The 16945-nt window shown below is 33.5% G+C and overlaps 1 protein-coding gene across 1 annotated transcript in view; it reads left to right on the forward strand.

Annotated features, from left to right (window-relative positions):
* The window catches only part of LAMA2 (laminin, alpha 2), a 310853-nt gene that overhangs the window by 61352 nt on the left and 232556 nt on the right, over positions 1 to 16945 (forward strand). The window contains exons 6-8 of the mRNA XM_008568714.1: positions 3167 to 3278; positions 8223 to 8336; positions 14326 to 14453. Coding sequence (XP_008566936.1) covers positions 3167 to 3278; positions 8223 to 8336; positions 14326 to 14453 — 354 coding nt within the window. The remainder of the gene's footprint in view (positions 1 to 3166; positions 3279 to 8222; positions 8337 to 14325; positions 14454 to 16945) is intronic.

A 16945-nucleotide genomic window follows, 5' to 3' on the forward strand; every position in this document is an offset into this window, starting at 1 on the left:
TATATATATATATATATATATATTTATATATGCAATGGAATGTTACTTAGCCATAAAAAGGAATGAAGTGCTGATACATGCTGCAGTGAGGATGAACTTCAAAAACATCATGCAAAATGAGATAAACCAGACACCATGGTCACATATTATATAATTTCATTTATATGAAATATCCAGAATAAGTACCAGAAGCATAGCGACTAAAGCAGGTTGGTAATTGCCAAGGACTAAAGGAAGAGGAAAATAGAGTTACTGCTTAGTGGGTACAGGGTTTTCTTTGGGGCTGATGAAAATATTTTGAAACTAGATAGAGGTGGTAGTTGTACAACATAGTGAATGTACTAAATCTCACAGAATTGCATACTGTAAAACAGTTAATTTTATGTTACATGAATTTCACCTCAATTAATCAAAAGAAAAAGAAGTGCTCATAACACTGCATCTCTTTATGTACAAAGTTACTTGATGAGGGGGAGAAGAATACCATTTTAATGCCTACCAGTCTAGGACCTTCTACCAAGTTATGCAAGAATGCCCCTATAGAAAATAGCTTTCCCGACATAGTGTTGGATGAGCTTATCTGCAGTTAAAGATAATCTGTTTGTCTTTAGAGGGTGCCAGATCAGACTCAACATCTAGGTGATTGCATCCAACTGCCTATTTTCTGAGATTACAAGTTTACTTTCTTTTTCTGCTTCTTGGTCATATATGCATTCATACATAAACCAGAGTACTCTCAAGTGTCTAGGACTAGTAAAGTGGAAGTAAAAGCAATAGAGATTTTAGAAATCTGTTGCTGAAAGCTTACAACTTGGTTAGAGTTTGTCACTTTGGAAGATACATTTAAACCTTGTAATTAGCTCATTAGCTTTGCTCTCAGGCTTGATTGCAGCATAGATTCCCAAATCTGACAAGCTCTTTGGTAAGTATGAATCACTAATAAATAAAAATATACCACCACTCTTGAGAAAGAAACTCCAAATATATGCCCTAGTAAGAGTCATTTGAATCTTTCTTATGGCTAAATAATGGCATACTATGTTTTATGAAGGCCTACCAATCATCTCTAAAAGCAATAATTATTATTATTATGAACCAATAGCAGTCATTTAATTTTGTGCTTTTAAAATTTACTAGAATTTATTTAAAAATTTGTTTTCATACATAAAAGCCTAGTTTGGGGGATACAAATAGTATTTCTTGTACTACTAATATAGTCATTTCTACCCTGATTCAATATTCAATGAAAATATGTTAATAAAATGTTTATTATTTATTAATAATCTATTATGTGTTACATATTATATCAACAATTTTATATTTATTATTTCTTTTTTGTTTTTTATTTTATTATTTTTTATTAGTATATTTATCATTATACAATATAATCAATTTTCATGGCCCTTTACCAACTCCTCCCATTCCTTCCTCCCTCTCCTCCTTTCCCACCCCCAGCAGCCTCAGTTCTGTTCTCTTCTCTTGAGAAGTTCAGCATATTATTGTGATTGTTGTATATATATTTTTTCTTTTTTTTGTTAGCTCCACATATAAGTGAGCATATACAGTACTTCTCTTTTTGTGCCTGGTTTATTCACTTAACGTAATTTTCTTTAAGTTCATCCATGTCGTTGCAAATGGCAGTTTTTCATTCTTTTTTTATGTCAGAGTAGTATTCCATTGTGTATATATACCACATTTTCCTTATCCACTCATTCATTATGGCATTTAGGGTGGTTCCAACTCTTGGCTATTGTAAATAGAGCTGCAATCAACATGGGAATACAGGTGTCCCTTCAACATGATGATTTCCATTCCTCTGGGTATATTCCCAGCACTGGGATAGCTGGGTCATATGGTAGATCTATCTGTAGTTGTTTGAGGAACTTCCATACCATTTTCCATAATGGCTGCACCATTTTACAATCCCACCAACAGTGTAGGAGAGTTCCCTTTTCTCTGCATCCTCACCAGCATTTGTTATTCTCTGTCTTTTTGATGATAGGCAGTCTAACTTGAGTGAGATGATATCTCAATGTGGTTTTGATTTTCATTTCCCAGATGCTGAGTGAAGTCAGGATTTTTTTTTATGTATCTGTTGACCATTCGTATATCTTCCTTTGGGAAATGACTATCCAACTCCATTGCCCATTTTTTAATTGGGTTACTTGTATTTTTACTAAATTGTTTGAGTTCCTCGTATATTCTGGATATTAATTCTTTCTCGGATGCATATTTTGCAAATATTTTCTCCCACTCTGTTGGTTGTCTTTTTGCTCTCTTAATTGTTTCTTTTGCCATGCTGAAACTTTTTAGTTTGGCATAATCCCATTTATTTTTCCCTTTGCTGCCTGTACTTTTGGGGTTATATTCATAAAATCTATGCCCAGTCCTACATCCTGAAGTGGTTCCCCTATGTTTTCTTTTAGGTGTTTTATAATTTCAGGATGTACGTTTAATTCTTTAATCCATTTTGGGTTGATTTTGGTACATGGAGAGAGGTACAGGTCTAGTTTCATTGTTCTACATATGGATGTCCAATTTTCCCAGCACCATTTATTGAAGAGGCAGTCTTTTCCCCCATGTATGTTCTTGGTGCCTTTGTTGAAGATCAGTTGGCTGTAGGTATATGGGCTGATTTCTAATTATAATATTACACAATAATATATATTACATGTAGTAAAATATGCATTTCTCTTCCTAATATGCATCACAATTTAAATAAATGCTATTGTTATCTTATTGGCTTTTTCTCATTTTTATAAAAGAAAAATTTAAAAACCTTCTTTATTAAGTGTGTAGACTCAGAAGTCAAAAAAGACCAGGATTCATATCTTGTTTCTGATATTTGTCAGCCCTGTGGCCTAGGAAAAATTACTCATTGTCATCAACCCTCAGTTTTTCTCATCTGTACAATAGAGATAATATAATAGTCCGTACCTCAAATGATCATTTAGTCAAACTTATGGTAAATGGACTATTAACTTTTAACTGAGAAGACTTAATATTACAAAGGACCAGAGCTTCATGTTATGGATAATTATTAGCCTTCTTTCTCAACATAGATAATTTGCTCATACTTACATCATTATTGCTGTACTATTCCTCAAGCTACATGATACCTGCGAGTTTGTGTACTTATTTACCATTCTTTTTCCCTCTGCCCCAGGTTAAGCTCTGTTAGCCTGGAATCAGCTGTACCCTATCCTACTGATGGAAGTGTTGCAACAGCTGTGGAAGTCTGTCAGTGTCCACCAGGGTATACTGGCTCCTCTTGTGAAGTAAGTTTGCAAGACTATATCCTCAGTGCATTCTAAGTTCCTGCAACATTGCTGTCAATAAGCTGTTCTAAAAAGAGGGTTTTTTCCCCATCAATAATTGTACAAACAAGTAATACTATATTACTTACAGAAGAAACCTGAATGTCTGCCTCAAAGTCGTGGCTTTCAAATTGAGTGCTAATCATCTAAAGTCATCTTGAAATTATGTTTCATTTTGAGGTATTTTGCCTTACTATAACTGAAAATCTGATGTTTCTGCATTTGTTTCCTGTCTAATTGATTACATGCTGGATGATAGAAGAATATTTCAAAATATTTTCTCTTCATTTTCATTTCAGTGGCTATCTGGATTTTAGCACTAGTATTTTTGTTTCATTTTGTTTTGTTTTAATACTTCTCCTATTTTTTAAAACCCTGTGTCATATTTTTCTCTATTTCGTCCCCAAAAATACAACCAAATTTCAGTCATCTGAAGCATACAATCTTTAAAATGTTAAGAACACAATATATGGAAGAAATATCTTGCTCTAGAAAATTCCCTACATGTCTTTGCTTTGTTTAGCACCTAAAGTTTGAAATATTTATTCTTGTTTAAATACCCTAGATTTATAATAAGATTAATGTTTCTTATTTAATACCACAGTATGTCCTTTTAAGGTAATACTTTTTGTATACTTCTATGTATGTTTTTTAGATAGTGTGAGAACTAGTTTTGCTTGAAATCTGGTTGAAAAAGGATACATGCCATTTCCCCGATAGAGGGCATGGCTTGCAGATAAATAGGAGCTTAAATCCTTTAAAATGGTGCCTTTAAGGGATCATTTGAGTGTACCAAGATGTTCCACTTCAGAACACTACCGCATTACGCCATTTATAGAAATACTCTAGGCATTGCTTTGTCAATTATCTCGTACTTTAAAATAATGCATGCTTCCAGAGGGTACACGGGGCTTAGAGCCATATTCATGACAAATGTGTTTTCTTTAACTGGGTTCAGATTTGCCTATCTAGAAATAAAAATAAATGTAATTCATTGAAGTACTTGCTTTTCCAAAATTCATATAGAGAAAAGAAAATTAATCATGAATATAAATTAACTATGTCAATGCAAACTTGATTTTACATATAAAATACATGCTGTATTTGATAAAACATATTCTTTTATTATAAGCCTTCTAGTTTTGATTTCAAACCAGAGAGCTCTCTTTGAACCTTTGAGTTGCTATTTCAATTGGAATAATAAATAACACGATTCCATTCTTGCTGTGATACTTATTCCCACATCAGTCTCAGTCCTCTTAATCATCTTTTATACAAGTTCCAAATGCCCATTGAATATAACATTGTCTGAATATAAGAATTGTTTAATTGGCTATGATTTTTGTCTCTTCCCTTCTTCAAAAATATTTTTGCTAAATTCTGTATATATTTGATACATTCTATAAATCTATCTATATAAATTATCAATAAGTATATGGCATAATCCCTGTCCTTAAGGAGCTAACAATATGTTTAGGGAGACAGAATAAATACGTATGAAAAATTCGATCCCAGCACTACATAATTAAGGGATCAGTAAGTGGTACAGGACATAAGTACAATAATCATTCAAAGGAGTGAGCTCTTCTAGTGGTGAGAGACATCTTGTAAAGTATCCTGGAGTGGAGATAACTGAAATTGGATGCTAAAAAATGGCAACGGACAGCTAAAAAGGGAGAAGCATACAAGTGTGGAAAAAAAGAGAACAAAGAAGCAAGATAGAGATAATCAAAGCTTCCTGTACTTCTCACACAGTAATTGTTTGATAAATAAAGTTACTTTGAAATCCATAAAAGACTTTAATTTAATCAGGAGACAATGAACTTTGCAACTCTGAAGATTTTCTGTGACTTCTTTATTTCTTCTAGTCTCTAATAATTCCTTCTTTTCTTTATCAAAACTTCCTATCCCTAGACTCGCTGTTATCCAGTTGTATCCTTTCCTGATTTCTTTTGCTTTCTCGTCGAGTTTGGTTCATAAGGCCAGTCACTCTAGCTTTGTTATCACTAATATCCTGGGATCCCGTAAAAGCTGAGTAAACTCCAAAGACAAATAATGTCTTAGTTCCAGCTTGCTGAGAAAGGAATAGTTGCGTGGATGGGGATGGAATTAACAGTCCGTATTAGGTTTGAAAAGCCTGTGGGGTGTAGATGTCAATGGATAGTTAAAATATGCAGTTCTTGAACTCAGTATCTCGGCCTGGTTTAGAGACATGTATTTGGAAGACATCATAAACTGTGGGGCTGACTAAAATTATTCAGGAGAGAATGTCATAAACAAGAGAAAATTCACAAGCCCAAGCCCTGACAATGAGCAGTTGGGCAGAAGCAAAGGAGACAGCAAACAGATCAGGTGGAAATCTGGATAGTGTGATCATGAAGGTGGAGAAGAGAAGGCGTTTAAGGGAGAAAGGAGTCAACGAGGCCAAATGTTGATAAGAGGTCAGATACAATGCAATTGTAGAACTGTCCATTGGACTTGGCTACCTGGAATCTGGTGACAAGGACAAGAGCAGTTTTTACCTGAAGGATCGTGGCACAAGACAGATTAGAATGGAATGAAGAGTAAAAGGAAAGTGAGGAAGAAAAGACTTTTTAGAGTGGTTACACTGAAAATAAAAACAGGTGGGTGACTGGAAACGTATGTGATGTTAAGGGAGTGATTTTGTCATTTTTGTTATCTGTTAGTCAATTTTTCATGGAGACACTAGATCATATTTTTGAGTTGATAGTAATGATCCAGTAAAAAAGGAAGCTATTACTGATGCAGCAGAGAGAGGAAATATAGAGCAGACATCAGATACTGGAATCCAAATTACAAGTGGAATCATATCCCTTTAGAGGTAGAAGGATCCTGCCTGCCTCACTCCAATTGTTCTGGAGGGGAACGTAGTGGAGATGCACGGATACTTGCTCGCGCCTGTGGACGTGCCTATCAGTCCATTTCTGTCGCTTATAATGGAATATCTGAAATGGATAACTTATAAAGAAATGAAATTTATTTCTTACAGTTTCAGAGGTTGGGAAGTCCATGGTTTAGGAGACACATCTGGTGAGGGCCTTCTTGGTAGTGACTCTCCACAGCGATGCGAGATGTCACATAGCGAGAGATGGCATGAGAAAGAGTGACCTAACTTTCTCACTCTTCTCTTTATAAAGCCATCAGAACCATACCCATTACTTCATGACTGGATCAGTCCATTCAGGAGGGCACAGACCTCACAATCTAATCACTTCTTAAAGGCGCCTCCTTTCAAATACCATCATCAGATTTCCTACCCTCTGATCACTAGTACAACAGAGGCCACGCTTCAGTGAGTTTAGGGGGGACATTCAATCTACAGCAACGTGGTAATACACAGATGGATTTGGATGGCTTTAATTTTTTCTGTGAGACAAAATCACTCTCTAAGAGAGAAGTATAAGGAGTTCGGAACTTTGAAGAAAGATGTGTTATTAGTAGTACATTTGTAGAGTATTAAAAAATCTTATTAAGGAAACTCCAAAAATATGTGCCCTGAAAACAGTAAATCAGTTCTCACCCAATTCTTAACGTCCATAATTTTTACCCCCTTCTGGATATGTAGCTTCACAAGATTTTTAAAATATGTATTAAGAAAGAAATCACTTCTATAGTGGTTCTAGAGAGGCAAAATGTTTAATAGACAGAAGTTATTGGAAATGAAAAGATTGACGCCTTTTTTGGTACCGCCTAAATTAAGAGGAAAGTTGATTTTACTTTTTTTTCAGATGTGAGGTATCAGCACATCCTTTTTTCACGTGTTTGTAATTGATGTTCAAATTCAAGAGTCCTCATATCCTGAGGCAGAAGGAGCATTTCCAACAACACACAACGCAATTCTATATACTTTATTACTTCAGTGGTTTCTCTCGTTTCCATTTTCAATGGAAAAAAAAAGTCTTCTCACGATACATGATGTTGTATTTAACCATCCAGAAATATAGTAAATAACCCACAAAATGCCGTTATAACTTGAGGGGGAGCATAAGATCCTGGGGGGCAGCAATATTTGCCATGCACTTATTTTGTGCCCCACCCAGTTTGCAGTAATTCCCACAGAAGGGAAGGTTAACAAAGGGTGATGGGGAACTCAGAGCAGGCACTGACACACAGGTAATCTAAGAGCCAAATATACAGTTTTAATCAGAATTCTGTTTATATATATAATAAAGTGTTTCACATTTTTTAAAAAGAGGAATGATGAATATAAGTGATAGTAGAATGATGCCACAAAATAAACTATCAAGGGAATATCTGGTAAATAAATCATAAACTATTTTGTGTAAATTTGAAAAAAGCATAATAGGATGGAGGAAATTTAGAATCAGATACATGAATTGTACACAAGTAGAAGTCAGCCATGTGTGTGGTCAAATGTAAGAGTGGGGTTCTACCTTCCTTCCAAAAGATGTCGAAGATTTTCTGAAAGTGAAGCAGTCAAGGGCAGTTAGTATGTGGAAAATGGAGCACATCCCACAGACACGCAATCGCTTGGGACGATGTTGGGTGCTCTCTTAGGCTAAGATTCTCTGAAGAGTCCTTTTATGCCAGCTGCTTTTTATCAGTACTTTTCCTTCTATTTTCCTGTCTGTTCTTTTTACTTTGAGACTGTCACATTTCAATTCTTTATATCTATGCTTTATTTTACCATTTCAGAAGAGACACCCAGCTAATGCTTCTAATCTCATACCTGCCAATAACACTAAGGTCAGTATGAAGCCCCAGTGTCAGGAGGAATAGCTCTATGGCAACATTTCAATAATGGCAATGCTTTGACAAGCACATTTGATGAGTTTGCTACCTTTTATTTCCTATCATCAAGAAACAACACCCCCCCCCCTTTTTAAATCCCCAAGAATGACTGAAACCTTATCTTTCTTTCAGTCTTGTTGGCCTAGACACAGACGAGTTAATGGCACTATTTTCGGTGGCATCTGTGAACCGTGTCAATGCTTTGGTCATGCGGAATCCTGTGATGACATCACTGGAGAATGCCTGGTAAGTGCTTTCTCCTTTGGAGATGCTGACTGACAAGTCTGAAATCAGCTCAACATACCCTGCAATTCCTGCAATTCAGTTGCTGCCATTGGGACCTTAAACACTAGAATCAAGAGGGATTTGATGAAGATCTTTATGTTGAACTGAGCTGGAAGCTGAGAATGCTCTTTGATATATGATCTCCCTAACAAGTATTAGGAAGTATTTATTCATATTAGTGTAAGAATTGGGTTCGGACAGATACATCATTACAAAGCATAACTAATGACTGGGATACATATCTACCATGACCGTATATGGTTTCGCTCCCTTCCATAAATCTACCAAAAATAGGCTGTACTTCTAAAATAGTAAATGATTTGTATCCCCATAATAAGAAAAGTCTAAAATGTAACCTTTGTAATAGACAAGATTCAGTTTATTTTACATCAAAAATGAGGACATACTGCATAATTTTTTTATTCAAAATTTCAGCATTTAACTAAATACGTGTCATACATAACAAAAAATAAAATAAAAATAATAAATATCTATACTACATATTCACCAAAGCTGCTTCTCCTTCTACAATTAAGTCTCTACTTTTAACCAGAAAATAAGTTCTACAAAGTGCTGAGCACTTTCCATCCTGCTAAGAAGCTTTAGGATTACAGAATTACACTGAATAGACCATTTCTGATTAACTCAAGGGCATGTTAGTTTAATATTGTCTGACATGGCATGAAGCTTGAAACAACACTTCTCATTTCATTAGTCTTGCAGAAACACAATTTGAAACAGTGCCAGTTTAGGAGGATATCATACTTTCATTTCCCTGCAGAATTTAAGGCAGACTATGTTATCAGTAATTCTTAATGTTCTCTCTTTCTCTCACTCCTTTCCCTCCCCTTTCTCTTCTATTTAAAAGCTTCTGGGAAAAATCCAAAATGAAAATTCAGGGCTTTTGTTTCAATGTAATTTGGCATTTAGGCTTATTGATGCTCTTTCTGTTTCCTCTATATAAGATTTTGTTTAATTGCATTGCAGTATAAAGCATGATAGCCTTAATTTGTGAATCAGTAGATTTTTCAAATGGCATTTTTATGAATAGAAAGACTAAGTGATTTTCACTTTAATTATACCATAAGTCTTTTAAAATGTAATTTGGGAAAAATATTGAGTTACCTTTAAACACTTTACTAACATGCAATAGAAAATAATCAGCCCCAAACTGAGGTGGATTTGCTTTACTTATCCTAAAAAGACAGAAATAGGTATATCATGCTAACCAAGCTCATAATGTTCCCTATGGAAATATTTCATGTTGAATTCATTAAGATAAAATCAAATCCTGCTGTTGGCCCATTTGGTGATGTGATATTTCTAAAAATGGAAGCCATTTTTTAAAGAATAAAATAGTTTCATGCAGCATAATTTTGATGGATGTAAGAGAGGGAGCAGTGATATCTGAGGTCTTTTAATAATGAAACCTTGTTTACTGACTCTGTTTCATGGACAGGGAGATAGGAATTCACCTTCAAATAATAGAGGGATCTTGGGGAAACAGTGGACATCTTAACAATAGAGGCAGAGTTTAGGGTTCCCAGGGTTTTCCATTGTAGCTTGGAAATAGGTGATCTTGTAGGATATTTCCCAGAGACTTCAAAGTGCCCTTTCTCTGAAATGGTATTGATAAGTGCATGCTGACTTTTGAGCATATTGATTCTGATATGATCCACAAAAAGAAAAATATCTGAATGTTGTACATTAAGGACATTCTTACTGTTCAGTTGACTCTGTATTTTAGCTTCATTTTTATTATTAATGTTTTTTTTTTCTTTCCTAGCATTAAACAGATAATTTATGAAATTTATAGATAAACTGCTTTTTAGCTTAATTTGGCTTTGAAATCTGATTATTAATTAACTGAAATATATTTTTGACATCAGAACAAAATCCAGACCTCTGCTGTAATGTAGGTCTACATAAAAAGGCTATTTTCACTCAAAGTACATTTGGAGTGACCCAGGAAACATTCAAAGCCACAATGGAAGATTGCTTGCTTGCTCCTTCCGATTGCTTTGTGATTTGTAATGTGAACAAATATTTGCAAAGCACTTTTGTAGAAGAAATACCTGTAACAATAATCAGCCCATCAGAGTAAAGCTTTCATCTTTTTCAGTTTTGATTCCCATTATATTTGTTGTTTAATGATGTTTCATAGTTTCAGTTACAAAAATACTTGAGTTTTAAGATTATTTTTATTTCCATTTAATGAAACATGGTATTAGAAAATGTAAAAAACTTCTACTTGTTATTTCTCTTCTAAATCAGTAGGTTTTTTCATGCTTTATATTCTTTTAAAATTTTGTTTTTTAATTGACACATAATAATTGTACATATTTATGGGGCATAGAGTAATATTTTGATACATGTATACACTGTGTGATGATCTAATCAGGCTAATTAGCATATTCATCACCACAAACATTTATCATTTTTTTGTGACGAGAACATTTGAACATTTGAACTTGTCTCTGAGCCATTCGAGGGCTGTTTTTTTTTTTTTTTTTTTTTTTTTTTTTTTGGCAGCTGGCCTGTACAGGGATCCAAACCTTTGACCTTGGTGTTATCAGCACCACCTCTACCAACTGAGCTAACCAGCCTGGCACTCTTATAGCCATGTGAAAACATATAATAAATTATTGTTAATTAAACACCTAGCACTACTATAGAATACTAGAATTTATTGTTCCTATCTAGCTGTAATCCTGTATCTGTTATCTAACTTCTCCTTATCCCCTTCCTTTTTCCCCTTTCTACCTTCTAGTAACCTCAATTCTACTCTCTACTTCTATGAGCTCACTTTTTTTTTAGCTCCCCCATATGAGTGAGAACATGCAATGTTTATCTTTTTGTGCCTGCCTTATTTTGCTTAACATATCTCCTAAGCTTATCCATGTTGCTGTGAATGACATGATTTCATTTTTTTTTTTTTTTTTTTTTTTTTTTTTTTTTTTTTTTTACGGCTGAGTAGTATTCCAATGTGTATATATACCACACTTTCTTTATCCATTCATCTGCTGAGGGTACTTAGGTTGATTCCATATCTTTGCTATTGTGAATAGTGCTGCAGTAAACATGGGGGTACAAGTATCTCTTTGGTATACTGATTTCCTTTCCTTTAGATAAATACCCAGTAGTGGAATTGCTGGATTACATGGTAGTTCAATTTATAGTTTTTTGAGGATACTTCTTACTATTTTCCATGATGACCATACTAATTTGAATTCTCACCAAGTATATAAGAATTCCTTTTTCTTTGCATTCTTACCAGAATTTGTTGTTTTTTGTCTTTTTGATGATAGCCATTCTAATTGGAGTGAGATGATATCTCATTGAGGTTTTGATTTGCATTTCTCTGATGATGAGTGATGTTGAGCATTTTTTCATATACCTGTTTGATAGTTGTAGATCTTCTTTTGAGAAATGTGTTCAGCTAATTTCCCTATTCTTAAAATTGGATTATTTGGTTTTTTGCTATCGAGTTGTTTGAGTTCATTGTATATTCTGGATATTAATTCCTTGTTGGATGAACAGTTTGGAAATATTTTCTCTCATTCTGCAGGTACCTCTTCATTCTGTTGATTGATTGCTGTGCAAAAGCTTTTTAGTTTGGTGTAGTCCCATTTGTCTATTTTTGCTTCTGTTGCCTGTGCTTTAGATGTCTTCTTCATAAAGTTTTTGCCCAGGCCATGTCTTGAAGTGTTCTCCCTATGTTTTTTTCTAGCAGTTTTATGTCTTACACTTAAGTCTTTAACCCATTTTGAGTTGAGTTTTGTGTATGGTTAAGAGATAGTGGTCTAGTTTCATTCTTCTGCATATGGATAACCAGTTTTCCCAGCACCTTTTCTTGGAAAGGCTGTCCTTTCCCCAATGAATGTTCTTGGTGACTTTGCTGAAAACTGAAAATCAGTTGGCTGTAGATATGTGAATTTATTTCTGGGTTATCTATTCTGTTCTGTTAGTCCATGTGTCTGTTTTTATGCCAGTACCATGCTGCTTGGGTTACTCTAGCTTTGTAGTATATTTTGATGTCAGGTAGTGTGATACCTCCAGCATTGTTCTTTTTGCTCAAGATTGCCTTGGCTAGTTGAAGAAAAGCAGGCTCTCTGAGATATGAAAGATTTTTAGTTGCTTCACAAATACCATTTTTAATCTGTCTAAGGCATAATCAATTTTATGATTCTATTTTTTAAAACTCCTAAGTGTTTAAAGACATAAATTTAATTCTGTCAATATGACAACATGTGAAGAATTTTTCAAAAAACAAACAAGTTTAGCTAAACTTCAAAACTGAAAACAAGTAATATGAAGATCAAATCAAATTATTTATACAACTGTTAATAGTGAAGCTAACCTTTATGCTATATTTTTAAAAGTTTTGCTACATTTATTTCAAAATGAATTTGAAATACCTTTTAAAAAACCCTTTTTTCAAATATCACCAGTTCCTGCAGAAATACCTATTCATTTGTAATTGATGACTGGCATGGAATTTCAGAGCTTGGATACTTAATAAATCATTGACTTTAGCTCTCTTATTTCACATTACATAAATGGTAAGTTCAGAAACCTAAATGATTGGATTGTAATTTATATATCTTCTGCTCAACAAAGAACTCTTCCCTCAAGGAACTTTGATAAGCTATGTTCAAAAATGTATTAATTAATTTATTTATTTTTGTCTTTGTTAAATCAATTTACTAAATGCAATTGAACTTATTTAAAAATATATTGAAATAAATAATAATTCAGTTTTATTAACTTAGTCTGTCCATTCCAATGTCACCAGATTAATACATTTTTAATCTGTGTTTAAAGTTGATTTATGTTTTAGCTATTTCCTTCATAAATTTCATTATTGATTATAAAAATAAAAGTTTTACACCCCTGAGCTCTGAAGAGCTCTTTTCAACCTGGGGAAAAATTGCAGTTGTATATGCTTATTAAATTAAAAATGTAATTCAGTAATAACAAATCCATACTGTATGATTTCTAATAGGAACTAGATATTCTTTATTGTACCATTGGAGACTGAAGTTATGTCTATCTGATGCCCAAACATTATAAAATTAATCCAATTGGGCTATCGGAAGCTTTAGAGACAGTTTCACTGCATGACTAACTGAATTGTTCACCTTTACCAGTCTCGATGAGTTTTACAAACAGCCTGAATTGAGGAATGTGTTTTAATTAATATGAAGATATCAATACATAAATCATTTTATTTTCATTTTTTATATTTGAAAAAGACATAGCTCCAAAAAATATTAATGGGAAGAAAAATGCAGTTTTAGTTTTTTAAAAAAGATGGCTGAAGGAAATTTTTATGTGCCTAGGGGTTTCATTATATATTGCTATATGTTTAACATTTTTTCGGTTTCTCAATGTTTCAGTATGAGTCCAGCAAGCTCCTCACAGATGTAATGCAGTAGTGCATTGTCCAAATGATCAGAGTCCACTAAAGTAAAAATTATTGTCTGAGCTAAGAGAGCATAGTCCCAGAGGATTTGTATAATTGACCACAGTTCAAATAAATCAGCAGTTTTAAGCTAAACAATTGATTTTTACCTAGAATCAGCTACAATTTCCATTAAACATATGTTATTAGTACTTTATGACTATACACACACAATCATATGAATTTTTTTTAGAAAGAAATTTTAAAAACTAAAGAAAAAAGGAAACAAGATTTGCATAATAAAAATTATAATGAATTTCAGTCATCTTTTTGTAAGGATGCATATGCTGAAACTAGCATGCAGTTTATAAGCTAGATATTAAATTAACTTTCAATGCTATATCCCTACTGTAAAATTGACCATTTAATGTGAAAAAATGATTCTCCCCGAAGGGGAACAGACTAATTACTTTGTATTCCTATTTTTGGCAACATGTTGATGTTTGAGACCAAAATAATAAACTCTGATGTGCATTTCTTTCTCAGAACTGTAAGGATCACACAGGTGGCCCATATTGCAATAGATGTCTTCCCGGTTTCTATGGAGATCCTACTAAAGGAACTTCTGAAGACTGTCAGCCCTGTGCCTGTCCACTCAATATCCCATCCAATAAGTGAGTAACAAACCTGCCTCCCTAATGAGTTTGACATCCAGTCCTGCAAGTGCACTTTTGATATCAAACATATACTTTCTCTTGTCACACACAAATAGTAAATATATGCATGAATTTCTCAGTGAGGTGATATGAGTTTTTCTAAACATAAAATATTTAAAGTTATGGCTATGTATTCCTGAGAATTTTTAATATTTTAGCTCTAGTTTTGGTGATTTAATATCTAAGAGATAGAACTCAAATAGAATTTCTAAACCACTTCCAAAGAACAGACATATTTTATGCAAACACATACATGTGCATGCATATACACACATCTACACAAACACAAACATATCTTCATACCTTAATAAAAAGTCCACTAACATAAATGCTGCTCATTTGTGTCCTAGTCTCACACTATTTGCTTGTGAATCTTGAGCAAGTCACAAACCTCTCAAAAGGTACAATTGACCTTTAAGCACCTCTTCTATCCCTTCATTATTATATAGTTGGTCATCTATATGTTTATATTATATATATATCTATCTTATTAAAATAGTTTTAATGGTACAAATTATAAATTATATGAATGTTGAACTATGGGTGATAAGTACCATCTTATTTTACATAAACTATATCTTGAAAAAGTTTATTGCAAACTTCCTAAAATTTTCTTTTTTTTTTTCTAAAATTTTCTATTCATCCAGTTTTCTTTCTTTTGTTCCTTTATTTTCTTTCTAGTTATTCACCTAGAATAACCTCTTAGAGAAGACTTAAAAAAAAGAAAATAAAAGGAAAAATACTGCTTTGCCTCTTCCACTTACCTTACCTTTTAAGGGAATGCTCTATTTCAGCTACTTTAATCCATGTTCCCCCAGGGTAGCCATCTCTAAGTAAACAGTTAAACAACATCCCCAAACCAAAAAATTTAAAAAAAATTAATTGGACATGCTATGTTGAAAAAACAACAACAATTTTTACTAATAAACAATTCTAAATAACTATAATTTTAAATGGAAGAAATTCTTTTTTGGAGAACACTCCTAAAGGTAAGTTTAGTGCTTAATTAAGTTCATATCATATTATGCACTTACCTGCTATTTCTAAATGCTGTGAAAATGCTCGCAGAGCAGAAATTTTAAATGATTTTTAAAATAAAATCTGTCAGCTGTGGTCTTTTAATGTGAAGGCATAATCAAGTAGGTCAAACCCTGAGGTCTTACTTACCCAACATGTCCCTGATTAAAATGGTCTTTTGTTAGTAGAGTCAATGAATACTACGAGCTAAAAACTTTGAGAATAATTCTGTAATTAAGTTTAAAAGTCCTCACTGGAACTATGCTTTATACTGTTCAACCCACATGAAATTCTTACCCTTCCAGCAACCCTTCTCCCCCACAATTTTCCACCTTACTCATTTGGAAAAGAAGAGAAAGAACTAATGTTTAATGAAAGCAGACTACCATAGGCTAGGCAGAACACCAAGGACTGTATTTGGTATTATTTCACCTTCAAATATAACACAATAAAGTGGATATTATTATTCCCATTTCATAGATTACTAAATGAAGTCATGAGTAGAAAAACAGCACTTTGGTGCCAATTCTGGAGCCATAATTGCTTGGTTTAAATGCTAGGTTTATAGAAATTGTGAGGGGGGAGTAGGGAATGAGAAGTTATTGCTTAATGGGTACAGAGTCTGTGTTTAGGATGATGAAAAAGTTTTGGAAATAGAGGTAGCAGTCACATAGCATTGTCAATGTAATTAATTCCATATAATCATATGTTTACAAAAGCTTAAAATGGCAATCCTTGTGTTGTATATCTTTTATCCTGATTTTTTTAAAATTTTTAAAAAAATAAAAAATAAATGAAATAAATGCTGGTTTCATACTTTCTAGCTGTTCAACTTAGGAGAAGTTACTTAAACTCTGTGTGCCTTAATCATAAGTTGTGATAATAAGACCCTATCACAGGGTTGTTGTAAGATTTCATAATTAAAATGTTAAGCACCTAAAACAATAGTTGGACATGGTAAGCCCGATATTAAGGGCTGGCTGTTATGAACTAACTTGCTCAGAGTTGTAAGGCTTTAAAGTATCAGAATAGGAATTTGAACTTTAAAGTTCATGTGCTTTCCAGCTGTCTACAGTCTACATTGAGGACACCATTAAAAAATAAATATGCTGAATTTTAAGTGATAACACTAAGAGCAATTAATTGATCCACCACGTAAGTCAAGTCCTCTAGCAAGGCCCTGAGAAGATAAGAAATTGGCTTAATGTATATTAATGATTGAAACATTTCCAGAGCTTAGGGCATGAGCCCAGATGTGCACAAAGTTGAAGTTCCTTTGGTGACTGGGGGGTCAGAGAAAAGGAAGAAGGCAAGAGGGAAACCTAGTGAAAAATAATGAATATAGGAAAACAATTTAAATAAATTTCTTCTTAATTCATGTCTGTTCAGCCATTTGTTGGGTATAACATGACACAGAAGTTGCTCTCTGGCGT

The sequence above is a fragment of the Galeopterus variegatus genome, unplaced genomic scaffold (genome assembly GCF_000696425.1).
Source record: "Galeopterus variegatus unplaced genomic scaffold, G_variegatus-3.0.2 Scaffold434, whole genome shotgun sequence".
In the NCBI taxonomy this organism is placed as follows: Eukaryota; Metazoa; Chordata; class Mammalia; order Dermoptera; family Cynocephalidae; genus Galeopterus; species Galeopterus variegatus.